The 27,298-nt window shown below is 35.9% G+C and overlaps 1 protein-coding gene across 1 annotated transcript in view; it reads left to right on the top strand.

The window, feature by feature from the left end:
* Positions 1-24,090, top strand: part of LOC149772808 (uncharacterized) — an 85,584-nt gene extending 61,494 nt beyond the window's left edge. Inside the window, exons 13-18 of the mRNA XM_089947259.1 lie at positions 872-924; positions 4,231-4,411; positions 7,052-7,157; positions 10,120-10,234; positions 11,947-12,101; positions 16,560-24,090. Of these exons, the coding sequence (XP_089803385.1) occupies positions 872-924; positions 4,231-4,411; positions 7,052-7,157; positions 10,120-10,234; positions 11,947-12,101; positions 16,560-17,465 (1,516 nt within the window). The 3' untranslated portion in view covers positions 17,466-24,090. The remainder of the gene's footprint in view (positions 1-871; positions 925-4,230; positions 4,412-7,051; positions 7,158-10,119; positions 10,235-11,946; positions 12,102-16,559) is intronic.
* The last annotated feature ends 3,208 nt before the right edge of the window (positions 24,091-27,298 follow it).

Here is a 27,298-nt window from a genome sequence, read left to right as displayed (position 1 = left end):
GAACAAGATCTGGGAATATTAATATATGGGAAGATCTTTGACAATTTGGATAATTAATGAGATCCATGCCTGCTGATGAAGTGGTCTTGCATCTGATTATCTGAGTTTGTGCTTTTTCTCTGATCCAGTTTTGACCAGACTTGGAATATAGGGGTCAATAATGAAAAAGATTGAGGCATATTAATGAGATAATCTTGCATGTGATTGGTGAGTTCGTAACCATTATGGAAGCAACTATATTTCTCATCAAATTTGCATAAAACTTGGTTATTTGGTTTGTGTCATAAAGGTCATGGATGACTTCGATTATGACAAGAGACTGCATGTTAATTATTCCTTTATTTTTAGAATGAATTTTTATCATGATATAGTAAATTGGGTAAAATCAGCATGTTGGACAGTTTTGGAGATATGATATAGTAAATTGGGTAAAATCAGCATGATAGACAGTTTTGGAGATATGATATAGTAAATTGGGCAAAATCAGCATGATAGACAGTTTTGGAGATATGATATAGTAAATTGGGCAAAATCAGCATAGTTTTGGAGATAGTTTACAATAACACAAATGTCTGCTTAGGGATAAAGTGAAATGGTCAACTGTTAGGTTACATAATCCAGGTAAGTGTTGTTTGACCCAATTGGGCATCTTGGTTTTGCAGCAGCATCCAACAAGATATCTCCATATTTAAGAAATTTGTTAATGAGAAAGTAGCTGGAACAACAAAAATCTTTTTAACTCTGAACATCAGGAGGCCAAATTTATTTTCCATTCTCACAGATCTGTTCATTGTTGCATAAGTATCGATCATTCTTTGTTGTAGGAATTATGTTACTAAATGAAATCAGTATTTAAACCTAAATTTTTCAGTGCTCCAGTTGGAATAGGTGTGGTTGATGCTGAGAGTGATCTGTCTCAAGATGGTAACTATTACTTTGTATAAATTTAGGATACAGTTACTCATATGATGCAGTGGATAGTTCCGACCCATCAATAAAATTAATTTTTTTGACCAATCCAAATTCGTGGCGTGGTTTTCACCATATTTTCTTAAGAACAAGATCAAACTTGATTACTTTCTTATTACATTGCAAGAGAATTTGAAAGATTACACAGAAAATCACTGAAAATTTATCACATAAATGATTTGCCATTGTGCTTGTGGTACATGCAATGCAGATTGTCATTGTCCTGAACAGATTCAGGGGGTGGGGAATTATTTTTTTAATTTTCTCTAGCCAAAAATCAACATGGAAAATTGGCCTGTATTGAAAGTGAAACATTAATTATATTTCATGCACAAAACGTTTCCAAAAGAAGAGCATTATTTGTTCTAGTGTAAATTTCAAATACATTTTTATGCTAATTGTATGCTTATGTTCAAATTGTGTATCATATTTCAGTCAGAATATTGCATGCAATATTGTGTTTATACATGTTATTTGTTGGGGTCTTTCTATTACCTGATATTGGTTTTTAAAAAAATTCAATTTGGAGTATTAGCAACAGCTGCATGGTTGATTGGTACTGGTTGTGTTTTAGCTTACCTAGGCACACACCATTGCTTTGGAAAACTTATAAAACTCTGATGGTCAGGTACCTTCTTAAAATTAAGAAGTTTGAAACCTCTTAGTGACTTGAGTAAGCAAATAATTTATGAACAGTATCCTTGTAATCTGAAAAACATAACATGAAAAAGCCTGTTAGAATTGTTTTACTTAAAGAAATTTAATAAAATGCTGGGGTGTTTGGGATTTTGAAACCATTTCCACCCTTTACATTAATTTCTGAAATTGTCTTAATTCTGTTCAATATCTGTACTTGAAAAGTTGGATTTTGATATTTATTTCAAAATTTTTAATTTAAAGAAATGATTATTATGGAGGTTGTTTTAAAATAAATATTATACTGTACAAGTGATGAAACTGTAAAAAAAATATTTATTTTGCCTTTATTAGGCCCTAAGCTATTGAACAAAAGTGAGCTATGCCATTTATTATATTTGTGTCATGCTGATATCAAATAAAACATGCTTTACAAATTACTGATTTCATAACACCTGCAAAATGTTCCTTGAAACAAGTCATGCTAATTAAGAAAGATAGGTAAAAGCAGATGCAAATATACCTCCTGCCAACATGCCTGCTTATTTCGATGTGCCATTAGTATTTCTTGTTTCTGAGAGATTTTGAAAAATTTAATCTTGCTGGTTTATCAATGATACCCTTCTGAAAAATGTTTATCCGTCAATTGTTGCAATGTATGGAATGTAAAACGCTTCTTAGATCACTCTAGCAACTTTGCATAAATTGTTTATTTAATTTTTTGTAACTTTAATGCTTTTCTTAAACATAATAAAATTTATAATTGATAATCAAATTTTTAATTGTAGAACGTACTTGTTTTTTTATTCTTACCTGACAGTTATACATGTATGATATAAATTTAACAACTACATAACAGAGTTTTTATTTTAAATAAAACAAAAATATTACTGAAGTCCTATTTTAAATTCTGATTTAATTATTAAATATACACCGTACAAGGACAGAAAGATTATGTTACTTTGCTCTCTTCTAGTAAAATGATGTTAGGATACTTGTTTTTTTTTCTTATAAATTGCCTGCAACATGCTTCACCTCATTTTCACTATCAAAAATCATAATTTCATGGAGATAACCCTATGTGTAGTAGCTCAAGCCTTTCTTTAACACAAGATCTGAAAGACTTGCAGTCAAGTAGATAAGTTTCAGAAACATTGTGGAGAATATTTTCCAACGAATGTGTTGCTGATGATGCTGAATCCGCTGTTTTGACAATAGCTTGTGAGCCAGAGCAACAGTAACTAAGTGGGTGGAGCTTATTGTTTGATATTGTAACTATGCACTTTACATGTATGTATAATTTCTCCATAATGTTGATAGTGTCTGGTTAAATGTGGGTATTGATTTGAGGTATCATCTTTACAAATAAAACAAGCATACTGAATATTCTGGCAGCTGACTTGCTGTTATGAGGAGGAAGTTACCTTTAGCTGTTGTAATCGTCATCATCTTAAAGGTCAAGGTCATAATGTCCCACACTCAAAAAATACATTTTACAAACGTCATGAATGGGCAAGGAAGGAATATATACTGCCCTGCAGGCAATAGTCATGGTCAGGGTCACTGTGATTCCCAGGTCAATGCTGTCCCAAATCAGGCATGTGTTGTACACTGAAACACAGGGCATGCATGTGCTGTACACTGAAACACAGAATATGCATATGCTGTACACTGAAACACAGGGCATGCATATGCTGTACTCTGAAACACAAGGCAGGCATAGGCTGTACACTGAAACACAGGGCATGCATATGCTGTACACTGAAACACAGGGCAGGCATGTGCTGTACACTGAAATTCAAGGCAGGCATATGCTGTACACTGAAATTCAGGGCAGTACTAAAAATCCACTTGTACTAAATATCATCTAAAATCCACTTGCACTATCTGGTTCTATAAATCAACTTGTACAAAAAATCCACTTGTGCTATCTGGATCCATAAATCTACTTGTACTGTCTTGTACAAGAAATCAACTTGTACTAAAAATCCACTAACATCCACTTGTACTAAAAATCCAATTGTGCTAAAATCCACTTGTACCAAAATTCCACTTGTACTTTAAATCCACTTGTGCTAAAATCCACTCATACTAAAAAGCCACTTGTACTATCTTGTACTATAAATCCACTTGTGCTATAAAATTTTACTCACCCTGAATAAACTTTGAGTCTGTCAGCTATTATAGAGATATAAAAGTTGACAGTTCTAATGACTAACTCACTGATGTGAGAGTTGTTTTGCAAACTTATTCTGTGACAATTTTAACATCAGTTGTAAGTAATTACATATTGAGACCACTCTGCTGTCTTCTTTATTTTTTATTAAGTATTGAAAAAGGAGAGCAAAGCAATTGTGTGAACTTAACCACAACGTAAAATATTGAAACAAACTTCTGGTAAAAAGTATGGACTTTTAGTGAATATAGTTAGCAATATTCTCAACAGAATATCCATTTTATTAGTGAGAAACACTAGTCAGCCTTGAATGAGCACTTGTAACTGAAAAATTCACTCAACAGTTGGAACTTTTCTTTTGCCATTTCAAGATGGAGTGTGAATTTTAATTGGTACCCATTTACTATTTTACCAGTGAAATATATTCTCTGTATTTCACTTTGTTTCAGCTATGAGTTCCAAATGTTCACTGCCAGCAAGTGCGGATCTGTCTCCGATAAGCCAGACTTCACCGATTAGCATGAGTCCATTTTCTCCAAGTCCACAGAGTTCAGGTGTGAACAGCCCAGTTGCAGGAAATACAGTAACTGACCCTGCAAAACTGAAGATCCATAGCAGGCGTTTTAGAGAGTAATGCCTAATTAAGGATGGTTTTTAATATTTTCATCGATTGTGGTCAGCTATTACTCTAAATCACAAAATTTTAGGTGCTCACAGTTTTCATAAGGAAACAAAATTCATAAATTAATTGAGTGTTTACAACAATAATTTAGCTGATCAATTAGCCATTATTTTGAGTGATTTAGCTGATCGATTATCCAGATGATTATATAGAGTAATTAAGCTGATCAATTATCCAGATAATTATTTAGAGTAATTTAGTTGATCAGTCATCCAGATGATTATGTAGAGTAATTTAGCCGATCAATTATCCAGATGATTATGTAGAGTAATTAAGCTGATCAATTATCCAGATAATTATGTAGAGTAATTTAGTTGATCAGTCATTCAGATGATTATGTAGAGTAATTTAGTTGGTCAGTCATCCAGATGATTATGTAGAGTAATTAAGCTGATCAATTATCCAGATAATTATGTAGAGTAATTTAGTTGATCAGTCATCCAGATGATTATGTAAAGTAATTAAGCTGATCAATTATCCAGATGATTATGTAGAGTAATTTAGTTGATCAGTCATCCAGATGATTATGTAAAGTAATTAAGCTGATCAATTATCCAGATAATTATGTAGAGTAATTAAGCTGATCGATTATCCAGATGATTATGTAGAGTAATTTAGCTGATCAATTATCCAGATAATTATGTAGAGTAATTAAGCTGATCAATTATCCAGATGATTATGTAGAGTAATTTAGTTGATCAATCATCCAGATGATTATGTAGAGTAATTAAGCTGATCAATCATCCAGATGATTAAATTGCCATGAAACATTTGTCAGGGAGTTGTTACATCTCATGCTATTTCAAAGCTATTTATTGAAACTAAAATGTCATTATTTACAGTATTCAAAAAAGGATGTCAGAAAATTCAGTCTGTATCAGTATTGCAATAATTTACCCCCCCCCCATACAATGACTTTAATATCCCTCTACATTGATTGCCATACAACGACCTTAATATCCCTCCTATACATAGATTGCCATACAATGACCTTAATATCCCTATACATTGATTGCCATACAACAACCTTGATATCCCTATATATTGATTGCCATACAACAACCTTAATATCCCTATACATTGATTGCCATACAGTGACCACCTTAATATCCCTATACATTGATTGCCATACAACGACCTTAATAACCCTATACATTGATTGCCATACAATGACTTTAATATCCCTATACATTGATTGCCATACAGTGACCTTAATATCCCTATACATTGATTGCCGTACAGTGACCACCTTAATATCCCTATACATTGATTGCCATACAGTGACCTTAATATCCCTATACATTGATTGCCATACAGTGACCTTAATATCCCTATACATTGATTGCCGTACAATGACGTTAATATCCCTATACATTGATTGCCATACAGTGACCTTAATATCCCTATACATTCATTGCCATACAGTGACCACCTTAATATCCCTATACATTGATTGCCATACAATGACCTTAATATCCCTATACATTGATTAATGTACAATGACGTTAATATCCCTATATGTTGATTGCCATACAACAACCTTAATATCACTATACAATGATTACCGTACAGTGACCTTAATATCACTATACATTGCCAAACAACAACTATACATACATTGATTGCCATACAACAACCTTAATATCCCTATAGATAGATTGCCTTACAACAATCTTAATATGCCTATACAATGATTGCCATACAACGGCCTTAATATCCCTATACATTGACTGCCATACAACGACCTTAATATCCCTGTACATTGAATGCCATACAATGACCTTAAATATCCCTATACATTGATTGCCATACAACAAGCATAACATAAAGCATCCTGAGTTTCATCAGACTCCAATATACTAGTTACTTCAAGATGATGTATCTTTATAAACAGGAATGAAAGAGGAGAAAACTATGATTAATTAATGTCACTTGCACCAGAAGCTTACTTTTGTTTCTAAATCAAAGCTAAAATTTGACCTAGTCCTAAACATAGGGACTTTCAGTATGGAACAAATGATGCTCATGTTCTTTGCTGAGAGTACCTGGCATAGAGGTTTTCAGCATTGGACGTATGATGTTCATGTGCCGTGATTACAGCACTGGACAAATGATGTTCATGTGCCGTGATTACGGCATAGGACAAATGATGCTTATGTGCCATACTTTCAGCATTGGACAAATGATGTTCATGTACCGTGCTGTCAGCATTGAACAAATGATGCTCATGTACCGTGCTTTCAGCATTGGACAAATGATGGTACTGTGCCATGCTGAGAGCACCTGGCATAGAGGCTTTCAGCATTGATGATTGTTATGTGCTATCAGATATAAAAACTTTGAGAAAAATAAAATTTGTTTTCATAACATAACGTAATCACTAGTACTAGAAGAAATTTAAATAGAAAGGTTTTTACTGACCCAGACCAGAGTTAAGCAAGGTAAGTAACCTAGGATAGAGAGTGTTTAGAATTACAGGTTTGGGGTCATGTTTAGTTCTTCCTCTTGCAGAAAAAAGTTTACAAAAGATACAAGCAGATTTTTGCTATAATTTCCATCTCTAGTTCCGATTTATCTCTTCCACATAGGTACTGTAACCAGGTGTTGGATAAGGACATAGATGCTTGTTGTACGTCTCTTCTACAAGATCTAGTTAAGTTCCAGGACCGTATGTATCATAAAGATCCTACCAAGGTATGGACTCGTGGGTATTCTAGCCTGCATGATAATTATATTAATCGTGTTAACATCCTATTACATTTTTATTTTATCTTTGTATTTATGTGGAAGATTTTCCTTGGTAAAATTGAATGCTCATTATATTATTGTTTTCAAATTTTACCTTTCATTGTCTGCATATAGCCACTAATGTGCTGAGGTGCCATAAAACACTGCATACACACACACACACACACACACACACCCCTGCCTTAATAACTTGTGCACACTGGGGTCCAAAAACATAAACTGCATTATAAGAGAGGGCACCAGTTACCAAAGGACCTGGGGCCCTGAGTGGCCAAGTGGTCTAAAGCGCTCAACATTACAGATCACGGCCATCTCACCTCTGTCTGCGTGGGTTCAAGTCCCAGGTTTGGCCAATATGGGTATTTGAGAAAGCTTGCCAGTAGCTTCTCGTGGGTTGGTGGTTCTTTCCAGGGTTTCTCCTGGTTCTTCCTCCACCAATAATACTGGCCACCATGTATAGCCTATCTTGTGCTGAAAAATGGCGTTAAACCCCACAACAACAACAACCAAAGGACCTCAGCAATTGAGGAAGAGAGTGTCCATCCCAGCTAAACATTAAAAAGACAGTGGAGGGTGAGTTAGAGGCTCTGTTCAATGGCTGTATTTTCATTCTATAATCATATTGGGAATAGTTGTCAGAAACAGTTTTACTAATGAAATTGTGTTTTGGTATAAATTACCTTTATTTTCAACTATCTCAGAAAGATTATGATAAACATAACTCTAAGAGGTTTCAACACATGACATACATGTATGCCTTATTGTGTACCTGCAAAACATTGTATTATGTCATTTATTTTTGCACAACAAAACAAGATTTCAAAAGCTGGAGACATTTGTTTCACGATAAAACTGTTAAAGCTCTATTTTTTAAAATTGTTTTATTATCAAAATATTGATGCTGTGATTTCATTGCAAGTGATAGTGGAACTTCTGCTCAGTAATGTTAAATTCAGATTTTGGAACTCGCTTCTCCATAATGAACCATAGCTATCTTAAAAAAGCTTTGATTTCACTGGGTAATCTAAATTTACCAGTTAATCCTTTCACTTGGTTGTCTTGATACCTTTGATCACATTTTTTGATCAGGAATGACTAGGATAATTTAAGATAATTTAAGGGTGTTTAATTATTATTGGGGTTCCATTTACCAAGGGTTAGTTCTTTTTGGAATTTTCCAGGTAATAAAATGGGAGTCTATGCCTGCCACTGCATTATAAGCGGATTTGCATGTTATCCGGGCATAACTATTCCTTTAAGCCCACCTTTTCTACAGTCATTTTTACAGGTCTGGTTTCAACTGGATTCACCTATAAGGTTTATTAAAGAATCAGAATGGGGGGCAGGAGAACACTTATTTTCATTAAATTGTAGTGGAATAATCTGTGCTGTCGAAAGTGTTTTGCATCGACCAGTGCAGTTAAAATGTGCCTTACATCCTGTATATTTATTACACACATGCAAATGCACAGACACTGACAGGTTAGAGATATAAAATAAGGTAACTAGTGTAGATGAGAGCAATATTCTGCCAGTGGTTAGCATGCTAAATTCATAGCTAAAAATACATGGTTTTGAATACTGCCATTGGATCAACCAAAGTTACCTCCCTTGGTGTTTCATTGGGCAAACGCTTTATTCAGTTACCTTTGAACTAAATAACCTACAGGTGTTGCTGTGGCTTAAAACAAAAGAGGAAACTTCAATTTAGGTAAATGGATAGGCCTGATAATAGTTAATCTCAATTGGGTATTGTTCCACTGATGTGAGTTATCAAGGGAGCAGTGTACATATATATTTTTCCATTAATATAATACAGTAGTAGAAAATGCTTTGAACAAGCTATTACTACAGTCACATGTCAAGTAACATTTTAGATGTTAATATAAATTACCTCATAAATATTATAATGATTATTTAGAGTAATATGTTTATGATAGTAAAAAGGACCATTAATAATAACAGCTCTGAAATTATCTTCTTCCATCTGATTGCATATTTTACTTTGACAGTGTCACTTAACCCTCTAAGGCATCAGTATACTTAGTACTCGGATATTGCCACACAGCATAACATACAAGAAATGTGTTATTATGTTTTGATATTGTCCATTGGTCTGCTGCTGATTCTGTCCACAACAGACTTTGTGGATTGCTTGCACTTTGAGTTGGAAAGAAACCTATCAATTTTTGGGGTCAAACATGCAAAGGTCATGGTCACTGACTGGAATAAGATATATGATTTCTGCACAGTAACTCGAGAAATATCACCATCTACCGTTACCAAGCCTTTGTGGATGGTTTGGGGTAAGGAAGAGCCCTATTAATTTCAGGGTTCAGATATCAAGTTCACTCTGAAAGGAGAAATATTGATTCTGCAGGAAAATTTCAGTTATCTATATAGAAGAGTTATCTATATAGAAGACTGTTAAACACTGGGTTGGCATATAATGTGTCATTCACGGTACTCATGTTAAATATGCAAAAATCTGTCAGCTTCTTTAATGTTTGAGGTTTTGTTGAAACTAGGTACTTGAAATTCCATTTCCGTGCAGATTTGATGAACAAAGTAATATAATTGTCTCACCGGAGTAGGTGAAACATAGATATCGCTTTTTCCAACAACATTGTTGTTGGTGTAGATGTCCGTTTTCTGATGATGTTGCATGTACAAGCAAAACATGATGCATTCATGAGCAAAAGGTCACATTGATTTACTTTACACACTTCATTGACTTGGTTGTGTATTTTAAATAATCCTCAGAGAGTGCCATAACATTCTGCAGAATTATTGTTTGAGAAAATTGAGCATTTTGTTTTTTAGATAAAATTTGTGTAGATTATACATGAAATTTTTATAGTGGCATTAAAATGCAGAACTTTATTGCTTTTTAATTTTCTGGACACAGGCAAAAGCAAGGAGAAGATTTGTGCTTGGACTTAGAGAAGTCACAAAACATCTTAAACTTAAGAAGATTAAGTGTGTTGTAATCTCCCCCAATCTGGAAAAAATTCAATCAAAGGGTAAGTACATGCATGTTAGTTTGCGGTTCATTGCTGTCATTCAGTCTGTTTGAGAATATTTTTGCATATGCAGTCATAAAACTTGGGGGTACATTCATGGAAAAATGCCTCAATCTTATGATGACCTTCATTCAGTGCAATGTTGGTTACATTTTTATGCGCTGAATATGTAATATGGGTTGATGTAGTTATTACCATGGAAGCAAATTGTACCTCAAGAAGTACATAAATTATTCCAGTGTCCTTATGTTTTTCTGTAAACATATTTGTTTTGTAGCAAAACTCTCCAACCAATGAATTATTTACCAAATGTTTTACGTGTCCAGCAAGTTGCTTAAGGCTGCCTTTTTGATGCAGAGAAATTTCCAGTCAATTTGTTTTTTGGTTACCATGGAAACAAATTATACCACAAGTAGTGCTTAAATTAAGGTTTCTAGACCATAGGTTCTAATGTAAGTTGTTGTTGTTGTTCTAGGGTTTAACGCCATTTTTCAGCACAAGATAGGCTATACATTGCGGCCAATATAAGTGGTGGAGGAAGAACCCTGGAAAACCCAGGGAAGAACCACCGACCCACAAGAAGCTACTGGTGATGGACTATAGGGTACTTGCATACATAGTATATAAATTAAATTGAAAGTGCTCAACTAGGGTACTAGCATAAACTATATATAAATTGAAAGTGCTAGACTGTAGGTTACTATGAGTAGAACGCAGTACATAAACAGGGCACATGGGGAGTGGAATATTTTATCTTTTTGATGACTCTTGTTGCTTTTTCACTGCTTAAGATAGTGGCACATGTATGTTTGTGAAAATAAAAAGATGCATTTATTTTTAGGAGAATTATTGACACCATATAAAATTAGATCACAGGGCTCCGTTAGTGGTATTAGGCTTTTATCAAGACCTATCACGGAATAAGAATACACTAAAACCTGACTAGAATGGAACATAAACAGATTTCTCCAATATGTATTGGTTTTTGCTTATATGCAGGTTGAAAATGTATAGTGTTGTTCTTAATGATCAGTGTCCATTGTGTCAAAGTGTTTCCTTATGCATGTTGATGGTATATATCCTTATGTAAAGAAGTTTTAACAGGTCATGGTGACAAAACTCAACAATATACAGTTTAGTCTCAAGTTTTCTCATTATCATTATCAAATGTTTTGCTGTGCATAAATTTTTATCAGGCATATCATGTGAAAGCATTAACCATTAGTCCATCTGTTGACATTTTCTTGTCCAGTAATTATGCAAATCTCAGAGATTGGCATGAAATTTCACCCAGATTTATATTATGACTAGACTGTGTGTTGCATGTCATAGTAAGGTTCCCAACTCGGGGGATATGTGGACAGAAAGAAATAATGCAGTTTTGTGACATGTTTCCTTCTCAGGGATGTAAGCATTAAACCACTCAAAGAGATACTGAAATTTGACCCCTGTACACATTATGATAATTTTAATTGATTTATACCACACTTGTTTGGTCAGGTCAGCCACCTCTTTTTTTCTTTGAAGGCACTTATCTCCCATTTCCCAATTACTGTCGATAATATGTTAAATGTGTCACTAAAACTAACAACAAAATTATAATGACACCAAAATATTGTGATTTACAAGTTCTTGTGTCTAGGCAGAGTCGTATATTGATTCTTACTGAATTCACAAATATATTGAAGAATATTTTTCCTATTTTGAATTAGGTGGTTTAGATGATGCCTTAAACAACATATTAGACCTGTGTCAGGAGCAGAATGTGCCTTTTGTGTTTGCCCTGGGCAGAAGAGCATTAGGGCGAGCTTGTGCAAAATTAGTTCCTGTCAGTGTCGTTGGAATTTTTAACTATGAAGGAACTGAGGTAAGATACTATCATTAAGTAGTTAACATTTAATGTACGGACTTCAGAATTTCTTGTCTCAATGTAGAGCTCTTGATGGATGTACATGTTGCAACATCCTAGTTATAAATTGTGTTACATATCATAGGCAGGACACTGGATCCAAGGTCAGGGTCATAACAGGATCAAATGCAGAGCTGTTCACTCCAACAATTGTTCAATAGTTTCTATTGAAAATTTCAAGAAAATACCAGCTACAATTCAGGGTGTGTATTTTATAGCATGTATCTTTTATCTCAAGGATTCATTCTTGAAAGAGATCTAGTAATTTATTACGCCCTTCATTTCTATCACAGAAGAGCAGTGTGTGCAATTTGTAGTCTGACGACAACTGGTGAGCCGTACGACAAAAATCAGCATACGGCAAAGAGAAGAGGGTAAAAGCACACAAGACCAGTATAGATATACTAAGTATTCATCTAAATACAGATTCATTTGTGAGCCTTGTCGTGGATGCTGCTGGGGTCTTGCCTCACCCAAAATACAGAAGGATGACACATTCCACCACTTTGACTTTGGCAGATTTGGGAAAGACAAATGTAGTTATGTTTAGCCAGCCAAACTTTCCTAACCCAGATTCGATTATGGGAATCTTAGTGATAGAGCCAATGGTTTAGGCAGACATACATACATATACATAGAGAGAGAGATATATATATATAATACTCACCCACCCACATATACATATACATAAAATGAGGGGAATCTTGATGAAAGATACATCCATATATCCAGAGAAGGTTGTAGAAAATCTGTCCATTCAACCATGCTTCTGGCACAACCAGTACTGAAGCCAAGCAGACCAGCTTCTGCATTTCCGACAACTGAACCAACCATTCACCTCTCTAACCAACCTTCTGATAAGGTGTGACAAAATTGGCCGTTTTCCTTGCTTAATGCTTGTTGACATTGGTTTATTTAGAGATGTTGGCATTGCATTATTGGTAATTCATGGCACAGCTTGTCCTGAAATGGAAGAGTATTCACAGTGATTCTGAGCAACAGCCATCCTCAAATCCGATCAATGGAGAGGACAGAGTTTAGTTTCAAGAATGCTACTGAGGAGATATACTGGGTGTTGCAAGTCATGGAATGCCCCAGACCTGCCAACTTTTGCGATTTTTGCTGTAAGTCTTACAGGAAAATGATCATTGCCGAAAATTCTGGAAAATTTGTTCATCCGTGTTTGATTTGGATCTGGGTTTCATATTGGAAATAGTGAAATTGGTCAGGGAACCAGACTAACTTTACAGCAGCATGTAAGATGCTTTAAACTGCACATATTTATTCATGCGAAGCGCCTGCATGATCAAACTGTTGATCATAGAATTTTTTTTTATTGGCGTCCAGCAAGCAGTGCATGTTTAAGACGAAAGGGAAAATAAGCCTCTTGAAAAGTGTTAATAACCAACACAGAAAAATAAAAAAGGAATATTCAGATTCTTGTGAATATAAGCTGGAGGGACACACTTATGTTTATTTGACATCATGTGCCAGTTTGAGTATCACTCATGGCGGGAAATATGATTGCCGTCGTCTTGTGAAATGGAAAAAAGAATTTCCAAGAATTACATCAAGTTGAGAGCAACAAACCTTTGAGCTCCATAGGATTTGGAACTAAAATTTGTGCAACTGTACTAGCGGTAAATAAGGTCCTACGCATACTTTACAAACTTTTCAGTTGAACATAATGTTTATCATCGCTGCACATTCCAAAAAACTAATTTTTAATTATGTTTTCCAGCTTTACAATAACAGTTTATGATATTTTGTTACACCTTACTGAAAACTGGTCAAACTTACGGAAAAAAATCAACTGCCTTAATGAGATGGACTCGTCAGGGTTGGCAGGTCTGAATGCCCTATGGCACATAACTATAAATTCAAAGCATCTGTCAACATCACAGTGAAGAAGAATCTTGATCTTTCTGGCTGATTTCAGAAAAACTCAAGAGGATTAAAGACCGTTTGTCAGAATATATCTGTGATCCAGTTAATGCTAAAGGTTTCTGTTTTGGGAAGTCAAGTACCAGTCACATTTTTGTCGTTCTGGTACAAGGCACATTCCACTACCTACCATAATGAACACTTGCCATTGGATAAGAATGGAATAGTATTTAACATGTCTGCCCCACCATTTTAAAAGGTGGATAAAAAAAAGTATGTTTCCTGCCACATTGAAGCGGGTTGTTGCCATGTCTTAAGTGTTGGATCTGGCTTCGTTGGCAATTTTCTGACTGGTGGAAGAATCAGTTAACCAGCATGCCTGAGATTCGTCAGCCTGAATTGCCTATGTCATTAACCGGGCTGCTCACCATCCAGTCGCTAGTACATTGACTGCCTATGCCAATCTTGACTTGATTCATCACTAAAACCACATCACCCCCTGGTTTTATGGGTGACTTCATTATGCCAGCAGACAACAGTCGAATCAGACTAGAATGCAATCTTACAGGGAATGTAAGAAACTAAGTTTCTCTACTCCCAAGCCTTCTGTTTCCCTGGCACTGCTTGGGTGGCCTAAGTGGTTAGAATGGCCGCCTTGGATGTGGGACGTCACAGGTTTGAACACCAGGCAAGTCATACCAAAGACTTATAAAAATGGTACTGGCAGCTGCCTTGCTTGGCAATCAACATTATGAGGTTAGTGTTGTAACTGGTCAGCCTAGTGTCAGGATAAAATGACTGGGTGGAGCATGATGCTACATACCTGTGGCATGATGCCCCAGTACTAGACATCACCATAAGCTGCCACACTGCAGGTATCATAGAGATATGACTGAACATTTTTTAAAGCTACATTAAAAATCCAAATCACCTGTTTCCCAATGTAGATGGGTCACTGTTATATGTGCGAGTTACAAATGACTTTGCTGGCTCTGTGGTGCACCTTTTCCAGTTCACTGAACCAAAAGGTCAGTATCACAAACAAGATATCATCATGCCTGCGTCAGTGGCACAGCCACGTTTGGCTCAGAACAGGAATTCCTCTGGAGAAACTCCATCCAGACATATGTACAAATGCCAGTACACGTGGCTGGGGCACCCACATGCTGCTCTGCTTTAGGGCTGGTGCAGAGTCAGTACCATCATCCCTCTGAGTGCTTCAGTTCCTCAACTAGCTTTTATCTCTAGCACAAGTTACCATCAAAGGCTACTGCTTGATCATATCTGACACATTCTTCACCATGGTGGAGGTGATATCAGTCAAGATAAAGATCTATCAGATCTACTAGCCAATTTTGATTTAAATAGACCTAATGTCCAAGATGGAATATGACTTCGGTCCAAATATGGTTCAAATCTGAGTAGTTTGAACCATTAGACCAGACCTTGGTGATGCTGTTATCATAAAAAAGTGTTTTTGGACAACATTAGCTTTAGCTTGCAGGGCAATAGAGTTACATACCTTTTCAGTCAACCTGAACTATCTTTAGTGCAGATCAGATGGTTTGGTTATCGTCATGACGCAACCAGACCTTGTGGCCATCAGTGAGCAAGGAGAGTCTTTATATGCTCCCTCTCATCCTTAGATAAGTCAAGAGTAGCAGCCATGCATGTCCACACCATCCAGCACTAGTTGAAATGCATAGAGACAAGTTATGGCAACCACAAACAACTCTCTTTCACCCAATGAATGCAGGAAGGCAGGGCATCACCTCCACATCACCCAGTCTTCTTGGTATATATGCTTAGCATATTCTAACATCTCAAAAGATCCAAGTTGCCAGCTGATGAAATTAATGCAGTGTTTATATCCAAGACATCATTGAAGCCATTGGCTGGCATTCAGAGTAATCCTTGAGGTTTTATCTTGGGTATTGAGCTTTCCAGAGAGAAAATCTGAACCTTGTGGATCCAGATCACAACCAGACCTAAGTAAATACCAACACAGCATCTCGGCTTAGCTGGATTCACCGGTGAGTTTTGAAGGTAAGATTTCAATAATCATCTTTACCTGATAGAGCAATCACGGATCATGTGACCATAGGCAGTTTTGCTTTAAACAGTAGAACAGGATATCATTCATAAAGGGAATCCAGTATTTCCTTGAAGGATACCCAAGGTAAAAGTAGGATGTTTAGCATTCATTCCACCTGTTTCATATTCTACTAATGTTAATCTATGGGGGATTACCTGATCGCATTACTTGAAGACCCTCCCAACCAATCCACTATACAAGCATTCTTGTTGGTAGTTGACTCAACTAGGTGGCATGGGGAGGTAATGAGCAAGAGTTATTGCCCTTTCTCTATGTTCTAAATAGGAAGGCAGATTTTTCTCTTTTAGTAAGGCTGTATTCAGAGGGTAGCAGTCTTATATTCATAATGTTAATGTGGTTGGGTAAGTATCCTAACAGAAAGATAATTTACTCTACAATTTGCTTTCACAATAATTAACGATTGTTTTCCTTTTCAGGAAAATTTCAAGCAGTTGATAGATTTAACACAGAAAGCTCGAGATGCTTATGGAGATATGCTGGCACAGATAGAAAAAGAGTTACAAGAAAATCCTGTTCACCTCTCAACATCCACTAATATGCCTCATATCTACGCTCATATGGGACACTCTAGGACGCCGTCTGGTTGTAGTGCTATCTCCTTTACCAGTAGTATTCTTTCTGAGCCAATATCTGAAAATTATCCACAGTGTGAGCCAGAAACAGATAGTAAAGGTTACGAGATAATAAAAAACCCTGCACAACTTGGCCAGCGGGTGCTAGGGAATTCCAACAGCAATATTGGTTCTACTCAGTTGACAATGGATCCATCAGTGTTAGAAATTGACCCAGGAAATGAAGCTGACACAGAAGATTTGATTGACAGTACAAGAAAACGAAAATTCAAAAATCTCTTGAAACCAGGCTTTTCCAGAAATGAAAGAGATGTTGATTCATGCATATCCCGTGATACCATGGAAGACCTTCCACACATAGATTCTATACACAGTAATAACTATGACCTCAGTACTGAAATATTATCCCAGAATTCTAGTAGGACACTTGAAAATTGTGAAGCCTTGTCAACACATTCATCCAAAACCACACACTCGTCAAAGACTTATGGAGATGGAAGTTCCACTCTTGTAGGGGAGCAAATCGGTGTTGAGGGTGTCAAGTTGGACTCTCCTGAAAATGATGAAGAGACAGTACCAGAAAACCCTTCATTGGGAAAAAGCAAGACTGTTGATAAGGAGAGAATTCAGTTGTGGGTAAATCAGTCACAGACACAGCTTGCAAATCTGGAAGAGGAACCAGAAGATCATCAGTCTGACACAGACAAAGAGGAAGAGGATGATGGGAATGAAATAGTAGATGGTTTGTAAAAATGAAGCTGGATTTTGGCAAGTCTGGAAGGTTACAAACTGATCACAGATAATCATTTGAGCTTCTATACCATAATTGTATAGGAAGAAGATCAGGTCATTAATTTTTAATGTTTATGTTAATGTCTCAGTTTTTTGATATTATGGCTTTCATGATGATAAAACAACATGATAGTTGTTGCAGGTGGACTGCTTGTAAAAAATACTTTTTGTATCTCAATGATTGTAAGTGATAATTTGCAAAAATGTTTAACATTTTTAGATGCATATGGATATTGTTGTGTATTTTAAGTATTCTTATAGAGTACATGCATGAAACCATAACTAAAAGCAGATCATAGGATTTTGTTGGGATGATATTTTTACATTAAAAAAAATATATATGAATATATACGACAAATTATTTTTAAAAATCAAACTTGATCAACAGGAGCACTTGTTCATTTTCTTGTACCAGATACTTTGAAATTTTCATGTGCTGAATGAAGCAGATGTTTTACTTTTTGAGAAATATTTAATTTTGTTGGTTACTGACCTTCTCAAAAGAAGAATGCTTTGCCTTACAATTGGTTATTTCCAAATTTGTCATTTATCCTCTTTGAAACAAATCCTGGTCTAAGATGGAGGACTTTAACTTATCCGAAAATTGGATGATAGTTGTTGTAGAGATTGGAAATATATTTGCTGTATAGTATAAATCATATAGGTCACCCACCGAGTACATGGAAACAAAATGTAATTTTGTGAATATTCACACCTAGATAGGTAATAAGACCAGTCTTTTTGCCACTGGAGTTTATGTTATATAATAGTTGACAGACAAGAGGTAGGTTAGATATATACATGGACTTCACTTGGTCATTTAGATTTTGGTTTACAGGGTCCAACAAATCTTGTGCACAGAAGGCTGGGGGTTGCCAGAATGCTACATCTTCGCTACAATCTGTTAATTTATTGTGGCCAAGTAGGCTTCTGCATAATTTATTACATTTTCTCCAGGCCACAATTACCAAGGAGAGTACATAGGAATCTCCTTTAAGAAGGACAATGAGAAACCTTGAAGCTAAGTTTCATTTTGAAAAACCTTCTCTGTGCTCCAGGATTAGAGTCAGGATGTTAGATTCCTTTCCTGGTAAGCTGTTGGGCTTTCCATCAGGTTTTGAAATTCATTCAACTGGTATTATATATTTAAGGACTAACGCTTTTAATGTCAATATCTGCTTGAAAGTTGTGTGATGCATGCATGTGTTTGTAAGCATATCATGTTGTTACATTTCAAATATTCATTCATCAAAACTGTGCCAATGAATGCTTGTTATTGGCTGTTGTGATTTCTCATCATTAATGTTACCGTCCAAATGTTTAATTAAAGCAATCATGTACTTATTCAAGCGTTCTTTCAAAATAAGTATCTTTTTCAGGTTTATATGCAAAATGTTTATTGTTTAAAATGTTGCCAGTAACCAAGGACAAGAGCAGTTATGTTTTATGTGCAAGTTTCAGTAGGTTTCTAGGCGAGTGCAAGATATTCATGTAATATCAGTTTCAGAGTAATTGATGCACATGTACAAAGATTTTGCAGAAATCTTGAATTAAAAAAATGAGTATGCATATGCTGAGAATTTAAAACAACATTTATTGTTTGAAAGTTTAATCTTAGATGCGTTTATTTTCTTTATCTTCAGTTATGATAAATTACAAGTACCTCACTTGGTCAGTAATAACCAGCTAATCACTGACACACTTGTGTGAGGAAACTAATGTAATAAAAACTATGAAGAAATAATGTTAAACAATATGGTATGATTTTGGTTGTACTTCTTGCCGTAAAGATTACAATTAGAGTACGAGTGTTTAATCCAACATACCCTGTTTTCTTTTTGTTTTTTTATCCCCACTGTATGTAATTTGGGATATACAACTATATTTGTGCTTATATCGTTTGGTTGGTTCATAAACATTTTCATTTTTGGAACATAACTCTCAAAATGGTTCATGGTATATTAACTAGACCTGGTGCACATGTAAAGCAAGTTGTGTAGAGCCACCTTTTGTTACTTAGAATTGTCAACATTCATTATTTCTTAATTTGCCATAGATACAAAATGTAGTGTATGTTGCCATGGATACAGAGTGTAGTATATGTTGCATATAAATAAATAATAATAGATCATGTGGTACTAGCACAAGAATTTTAAACTTTTTAAAGTGTTGGATCATAGGGAACTTTAAGTAGGTGTCTCTGCATATAATGAAGAGGGGGGCACTATTTCATCTTTGCATGACTCGGAGGTAAAAAGAATGTTTCAAAACACAATGTTGACTGGACTTCTATAAAGTGAAGATTTTGAAAAAAAACAAAGGTTATCTATTGTACATGTATAAATTATATCAAAACTTTAACAGAATTAATTGGCATAAAATGGGCATTATACTTTAAATTTCATATTTATGGATGTGTCAGATACTATGGAATTGCTGAGACTGGTGTTTAGAACCCAGCAGAAGGTCTGCAATTATATTTTACCTTGGGTTCAAGCCCATGATCAGTCTATCAGGAATTTGTTGATTCAGGAAAATAAAGAAAAAACAAGCATCATTCGATTAGAGAAATTAAAGGATAGTTACTAAGAGGCAGTAGTTTTGGACCATGTTACTATCATTATCCTATGAGGTCTTTTTTTAATAAAGTGAGATAATCTTAAAACAATGTTGTAAATAGTATGATTTATTTATGAGTAATTTTCATAAGCAATGATAAAAAACCAGGTCCTTTTATTGATACCTTTAAAGTTGACAAACATATTCAAAGCAGTTGTCTTTTTCAAATACATAACCTGATCATAATACATTAGGAGAACATCCATTCCTTCACAGATCCAACCCTTTAAAACTGAAATGGATGTTAACAATATCTTTCGGCTTGTTCTAGAAATAAAAGTACTAAAATGTCATCTGATGGACACACAACACATATGACATCAGGTTTCCTACAATCTCTAGTACCAGACTTGGGAAGTCATCATGGACTAACACCAGGTTTAAGCTGTGCATGGCCCAGTACTCTTTCTTGTTTTGGTACAAGAAAAGGTGTGCTGTGCAAATAATTTTTTCTGAGTTTAGTCAAATTACTGTTTGATATTTTCATGAATGTGTCAGGTTTGCTTCTCTTTGAATTGCACTAAAATACTTTCTTGATCTCAAAATGTCACAATCCATGTTCACCACATATTTATTGAACAATGATGTTTCATGTGTACATTTGTCTAATCAAGACTAAAGTAATTATCATATACTGGCCAGAGAGCAAAGGAAGTTATGGAATTGTCAGTTGTCCATTGTCCATCTGTTAGCACAAGTTTATTATTGCTATTCCCCTTACTTGGAAGATTGCCATGAAACTTTACACGCACATTCATCCCATGGTCGTCTTGGTCCTAAATGAAAATTGTGCTGCTCCAAGATCCATTGGCCATCTTGAAAATTTTGTTATCACTAATCCTTCTAAAGGAATAGTCATATCATCCTGTAGTTTTCACTAGAAGACTTCTTATGATGACTAGTTATCCTAATGAAAATAGTGCTGATGTGACATCCATTATGGCCACCATGGCGGCTATATTAAAAATTGTTTTATTCCTACTACTCCTGAATGCTTGGAGTTTTCACTGAGAGACATTTTATAATGTCTAGTAAAAAATTAGTGTATATCTGACATCCAGTATGGCTGCCACAGTGGCCAATTGAATCTTTGTGTGTGATTTGGATTTTTTTAACATAGCTTTAACAATTTTTCAGTCATATCATTATGATCTTTGCAGTGGCAGTTTATAGTGATGTCTAGCACTGGGACATCATGTCCCACCCAGTCACATTATCCTGACACGAGGCTGACTAGTCCTAACATTAACCTCTTAATGCTGAGCACCAAGCAAGGCAGCTGTTGGTACCATTCTTGTAAGTCTTTGGTATGTCGGGAGGGGGGTTGAACCTGCAACCTGCTTCCAAGGCAGACTCTAACCACTTAGGCCACTGGAGTGGCCTTGAATCTTATTCATGGTACATCTCCTGAATGGATTATCAACATGCGGTTTTTACTAAACGACTTCTTATAATATCTAGTTAACCCTCAAAGAAAATGGTGCCCATCTGATGTCCAGTATTGTCCACCACAGTGACCATCTTGAAAATCTTATTGCTGCTTCTGCTACATAAATAAAGAATTGTGCCAATCTGACATCTGGCAGTCATCTTGAAAATGCTATCACATTTCCACTTGATCAGAAAGTCATACTGATGTGTGGTTTTCACCTGAAGTCTTATGATGTCCAATTGGTCTTCAGTGAAAATAGTGCTGATTTGACACCCAATATGGCCACCACTGCAGCCATCTTGAAAATCTTGTTATTGCTGCTCCAGAAGAATGGAAAGTCATATCTTGTGAATATTGTCCACTCCTGTCCAAAGGGATGGCTATATCAACATGGGGTTTTCACCAGTATACTTCTTATGATACCTAGTTGGTCCTAGTTAAAAATGGTGCCAGTTGAATCATCCTGGCACTACACCCCTTGAATGACACATCACCAGATGATTTTTGGTGATATCTATGTACTTTGTACTAAATATAAATGGTGCCAAGCTGTCCTTCATTATATATACCACAGCAGCTTATTTGAAAACATAGTTAAAAGGAAGAAATTCCAATTCCATGAAGGGGCCCAGAGTGGCCGAGTGGTCTAAAGCGCTCTCCGTTACGGATCACAGCCATCTCACCTGTCTGCGTGGGTTCAAGTCTCAGATTCGGCCAATGTGGGTATGTGAGAAAGCCTGCCAGTAGCTTCTCGTGGGTCAGTGGTTCTTTCCAGGGGTTTTCCCAGGTTCTTCCTCTACCATTAATACTGGCCGCCATGTATAGCCTATCGTGTGCTAAAAAATGGCGTTAAACCCTACAACAACAACAACAACAACAACCAATTCCAGGAAATTCTTTTGGGCCAGTAGAGAACCAGGCCCTTCATGGGTCTCTTCCTATTCCAGCACATTTTAACTTTATCAGCATATAGAAAATATGTGCTTGTATCAAGTGGATAATGGATATGTTTCTGGTGGGTTAAGAACTAGTATTTTCATGAGTGGTGAATCCATGAATAAAAATACTTTAGTTTTCCACTCACAAGATGCAATATAGCCATTATTCCCTCTAAACAAGAACATTTTCTTTAAATATATTTGCTAGATAATGTTTATTACATTGAATATTATTGACTGAAAGATTATTTTTTTTGATAATTGACTTGTGAATTGTCAAAGTTACCTCTGTTGGAAAATCAACAAATGTAGTGTCTAACATAGAATAAATAGAGGATGTTCGCTTGAAATGAGTGAATATTGGATATATTTAATCTAGTTCATGAAAAACAATATTTTCTCAAGTGGCTATTCCATTATTGACTTGTAGCAAGCAGATTTTCTTTTTATTGTATGCTTCAACTTACTGGCTATCCAGCTGTACTGTATTACAGAATGAAGTAGCCGATTTCTTACTGTATGCTTCAACTTACTGGCTAGCAAGCTATACTGTATTAGACATTGAAGTAGCCGATTTCAACTCAAGTCTTATTTCTATTGAAGCAGCTATGTTCACCACTCTGCCTCATTAGCATGAAAAAAATTACTTTGAATTTCATGGTTATCTTGTGATTGACGCAGCAGTGAAATTAATTATTGTAACTCCAGTGAATTATCACAATAATTTTACTTGGAAAATCCACTAATTCACTGCCAAGCATAAAATAATGTATTGTTTTCCTATTGACTCTATTTATTGTTGCTATTTTGTTGGGATCCATGGCAGTTTGAACCCTTTTGGCAATAAGATGGGGGTGTTGTAAATACCAAAGGAAGATAATGAATTATGTGGTTAAATGGGAAGTTTTAAGGAGTCTGTAACTGAAAACTTGAAATTATTTTTGTACAATAAGCTGATCTTGACGTAGAAATACTGCACAGGGAATGTGCATAATATACTAATCCCAGTACATTTGAATTATTAATTTTGTGGAAATTTCTTGCTTTTATATTTTTCTCTTTGGAGCATCTAAATATAAGTGACAAAATCAAATTGAAAACTATTTTAGCTGTTAATTGGTATATTGCAAGCCCATTATTGTGGTTTCATCATGTATTGTTAGCACAATAGTGTCACAGGTTTTGTAGACTTTTAATTTTCACACAGCACAGGTACATCAGGTTACTTACTATTTTTACTTGCTTTTAAGTAGCATAATGTGCTGGCAGATCTAAGTCTCTGCAGTTTGTTAGGAATAATCAGTGGAACAAACAACATGGACCCTGATCTGGCAGCACATTATGCAATGGCTAATCAGAGTGTGTTGTTTGCCATTTGAACAGACTTCAAAGATGTCATATATGGCATTTGCTATTGCAGTTTTCATTGTTGTAGTGCTAATATTTCTTCTAATAATGAAATGTTATTAATTTGTCATTTTCTCCTTTTACTTTTATTGTTTGTAATATTTTGATGAGTCATTAAGGAAATTGTTGAAAATTTAAGGCTTTGACATATCTACCATTGATTGATCAATAAACCTATCATGCCAGATATTCTTTGCTTTGTCATCATTTTTTGTGTGCATAAATGATATTAATTCTATAATTGCATTTTTAATTTGAACAAAAAATTAAAAAATTCTTGAATGAAGAGCACGGTCGTATGTATGTATGTATATATGTTACTGTATGTATGTATACATTGTATATGTATGTATATATGAACCGCTTCGGTGGCCTAGTGGTTAGAACATCTGCCTCAGATGAGAGAGGTTGTGGGTTCGATCCCTAGCCGAGTCATACCAAAGACTTACAAAAATGGTACTAACAGCTGCCTCACTTGGCGCTCAGCATTAAGAGGTTAGTGTTAGGACTGGTCGGCCTGGTGTCAGGATAATGTGACTGGGTGGGACATCATGCTACATGTCTGTGGCATGATGCCCCAGTGCTAGACATCACTGTAAACTGCCACACTGCAGATATTGTAGCGATATGACTGAAAGATTGTTAAAGCTACATTGAACATCCAAATCACACCCACACACCCACATGTATATATGTATGTATGTATCTATTTGTCTATGTATTTATGTATGTATGTATGATATTGGCATTTTTAAATATCTTAAGCCTGAAGAACACCTATTTATTTATGCACTCGTGTATGATGAATCGTTGCATTTTCAATTTAAATCAATATCTCTTGTGCCTGAAGTACGTGCATGTACATAGGCAGTAAGGAATATGTGTGTGCATCTCAGATAGATTGTACTCAGACACTTTAGTTGCAGACCTGCCAACCCTTACAATTTTGCTTAAGCTTGACTGATATGTTGGTTTAATGGCATTTTTCAGAACAAGGTAGGACCTAAATCCATGCTGATTGAGGTGAGATGTCGGTAATCAGCTAAGACCACAAGCCCACCAGGGGCACTATAATCTTACAGAAACAACAATAAAATTATAAACTTATGGAATAGTGACAACAAATACAATAGTTGCAGTCAGTCTTGGATATTGTCTTTGCTTGATTAAGGTCCAGGTTTTTGGAGTTTCTGGATCTGGCTTTTCATATTAGATGGATTATCATAGTGAACCAGCCTAACCAATGTTCCAAGTACTGGTATCTCATTGACTATGTCGTCATCATTAGAAGAAACAGACAGGAAGTCCAGGTCACAAAGGCAATGAGAAGTATAAAAGGCTAGACTGACCACAGGCTTTTTGTCTCCAAGTTCAATAACCAGATTCTGTCTAGCAGACATCTACAAGGCAAAAAAGTGTACTAGAAGTTCAACGTCACCAGATTGAAACGAGAATGTTAAACATGCATTTGTCGAAGAACTGTGCAGCCAACTAAAAACAATTGATGCGAACTCTGACAATGTTGAAGAAAATGGGGTATCCTTTAGAGACCCCTGATCCCACCACATGTTAACATCAGGAGTGGCTTGATGAGAACAATGCAGCCATACAGAGACTACTCAGTAACAGACATCAGCTACGAAAAGCCTGTTTAGAAGGCAGCACTTCATCATCATCAAAGAAAGCAGCTGTCAATAAGATCTAGGGGACTGTCCAATCGAAACTCAGAGAGCTGCAAGAGTCATGGGGCTCATGGTTGAGCAACAAGGCAGTTGAGACACAGTTGTATGCGTACATGAATGACATGAAGAACCTCCATGATACTTTGACGACAATCTGCGGGACACAGTCATCAGAACCTCTCCAATACACCACACTGTTCACTGACAAAGAAAAGATACTACAAAGAAAGGCAGAACACTTAAGTAACATCCTCAATCAACAATCACTGAGGAGGAAATTGATCGACTGTCCCAAGTGAAAATCAACATGGCACTTGCTGATCCTCTAGCACAGACTGAAATCTCAGAAAACAATTGACCTGCTGTTAAATGGCAAAGCATCTGGAGTGGATGCTATACCCGCAGAAGTCTACAAAGTAGGAGGCTCGCTCATGGCATAGAAACTGGCTGGCTGCTTCCAATCAATTTAGTCTCAATGAACTATACCTCAGCAGTACAAAGGATGTATCCATTGTCCAATTGTAAAAGTGGAAGGGCAATAAACAATCCTGTGACAACCTTTGGGGTATTTGCTCTCAATAACAGGCAAAATCCTAGTCAGAATTCCACGGAATCGCCTTGTGCATACATTAGTCACAGGCCCCTGCTTGAGAGTCAGCGTGACTTCCGGAAAGGAAGATGGATCACACACATGGTTTTTGCAGATCGTCATCTTCAGGAGATATGCAGACGACAGACCTTCAACCAGTTCACGACATTTTCAGACCTGACAAAAGCCTTTAACACAGTCAGTCATGGAGGCCTCTGGATGATCGTGACAAAATTTTGGAAATTCATCTAGGTGCTTCGGCAATTTCATGATGAATTGCTCGTCCGCGACGAGTCATTTAAACCATTCCCAGTCATCAGCAGGGTTAAGCACGGCTGTGTTTCTAATTTCTTTTATTCTCGATCCGTATCTGCATGATAATATCTCACACGATATTCTTTGTATTGTAATTGTTTTGCAAGACTTTCTACAGAATAATTCGTGCTAGATGCGTTATGAGTAAACATAGTTATCTTGTTTCCAGATTTTACTTGTTCTAACATATTCTCAAAATTATCCTGGTGAGAATTTTCCACGATGAATTTTTTTTAACCATGATCCGGTTTATAATTGTTGATGACAAATTTCATTGTCGATCTTTTCGTTTCATCACGAATCATTAAATCATCAATATCTGCGTCAAGAACAGTTAATCTTTTACATGATAAAACTAATCCCGAAAATTTATCCCATCGTTCACGGCTTAATCTTACTGATGAAAATTGTTGTCTGCGAATTCCATGCCACTCATCAACAATCAGCACGTCTAGAGCTTCTCTTACTCTTTGTAATGATTCCCACTGAATTATCAATCTTCTCCGATCCCCAGGTTTGAATATTATATCACATGTAATAACCGAGTAAGATTCAATACTATAATCTGCTTTTGTATTTTCAGTGAACTTCTTTCTGTAACTTACTATAGCTACAGATTGGTCATCGCGTAAAGATTTCCATGCTGCTTCAGATTTGCCCACTCCACATGCAGATCCATCAATATAGTCTTCTTCACGTATTACTCGACATCCTGGACCTCCTTCATGAAACGGCGCTGCATTATACAAATAATCTGCAGTTCTCTCTCTGGAAAATGTCCCGGATAATTTAATTTATGATAATTAGCC

This window comes from Sinohyriopsis cumingii, unplaced genomic scaffold (assembly GCF_028554795.1).
Source record: "Sinohyriopsis cumingii isolate HCF-2022 unplaced genomic scaffold, ASM2855479v2 utg001170l, whole genome shotgun sequence".
In the NCBI taxonomy this organism is placed as follows: Eukaryota; Metazoa; Mollusca; class Bivalvia; order Unionida; family Unionidae; genus Sinohyriopsis; species Sinohyriopsis cumingii.
This window is presented reverse-complemented; position numbering and strand designations above follow the sequence as displayed.